A 1,164-nucleotide genomic window follows, 5' to 3' on the forward strand; every position below is an offset into this window, starting at 1 on the left:
TATATGTTATATATTACCAAATAAAATCTGGTTGACTAAATTTAGGTTAGACAACGCTTTTTTTCCTTTCTGCCATCCCAATTGTAAAAATACAACAGTTCGTCCGCAAATAATTGTCGCATAACTGGATCCACGTCTCCAGAAGCGCCCTTCAGTGTGTGTATGTGCGTTTTCTGTTTTAAAAAATACGTAATTAGTTTCGACCAGGTTTTGAATGTAAAAATTACCATTGCAGTGGCGTATTCATGCTCATTCAGCTTTTCCTCCACTTCCATTGCTGCATCTATTGTAAAAAGCGGAAGTACGCTAGCAACTTCCACTATTGCTTCATCAACGATGTCGCCGGTCATTTTTCCCACGGACTGCTGCACCTTCGCCAAAATTATTTTACACTCCCGCATCAGGCGATTTTGAGCCATTGTCTCGTTCCTGTTAGTCATCTGAAATGGAATAAAATATTAATTGCAAATAAATCCAATTTTTATTTATTTAACCCACATTTTCACACAAAACCTTTTCCATAGCATCAATGCGATGATCCAGCACATCCAAGCGGCCTTCAACCTGTCTTTGGTTTTCTGTTATTTTTTCGTCCATTTTATTTTGATTGGCTATAATTTGTTTCAACAATTCTGTTACTTCTATAATAAAGAAACCGGGTTAGTTTCAAAAGAACTTTAAATACAAAATAAAAAATATCACCTCCATTTGGCGTTGAATTGCTCAGCTCAAATCTTCGTTTTTTTTATAAATCCTTCTCCTATTGATAAATATGTTTGTAGGTGTTATTTCGATGATAGGTACATAAGTACAAAATAGAGTTCCTTACCATTATTATTATTATTTTTGTCATTTTCCATGATGTTTTTTCTTTTATGTACTTTAGTTTTATATTCTTATTAATATATTGATATGGATTTTTTATTATCTATTATATTTATTATTTCTTTATCAACATATTTTAATTTAATGGGTAGCGTAATGAAAGCGAAAGTATTAGTTGGAAAAATCATGAAACAGGTGGTGTAAAATCGGTATCATGATTAATTTATTATCAACGGGAATGCAAAATAATTTGTGCTTAATATCTTGTAATGAAAAACTAATAGGTTCAGATCCCAACTCACTTACCAGCATTATACCCAGTCCTGGAAATGATTCCAG

General features: G+C 32.6%; 1 protein-coding gene across 1 annotated transcript; it reads right to left on the minus strand.

Annotated features, from left to right (window-relative positions):
• Positions 1-41: 41 nt before the first annotated feature.
• On the minus strand, positions 42-808 carry LOC118732612. The gene is made up of 4 exons (XM_036461742.1): positions 703-808; positions 499-641; positions 228-440; positions 42-173 (listed from the first exon to the last, which is right to left on the minus strand). The coding sequence occupies exons 2-4, from the start codon at positions 595-597 to the stop codon at positions 42-44; spliced, it is 444 nt and encodes a 147-aa protein (XP_036317635.1). The 5' UTR covers positions 598-641; positions 703-808.
• Positions 809-1,164: the final 356 nt, after the last annotated feature.

This window comes from Rhagoletis pomonella, unplaced genomic scaffold, assembly GCF_013731165.1.
Source record: "Rhagoletis pomonella isolate Grant_MI unplaced genomic scaffold, Rhpom_1.0 Rhpom_scaffold_23325, whole genome shotgun sequence".
In the NCBI taxonomy this organism is placed as follows: Eukaryota; Metazoa; Arthropoda; class Insecta; order Diptera; family Tephritidae; genus Rhagoletis; species Rhagoletis pomonella.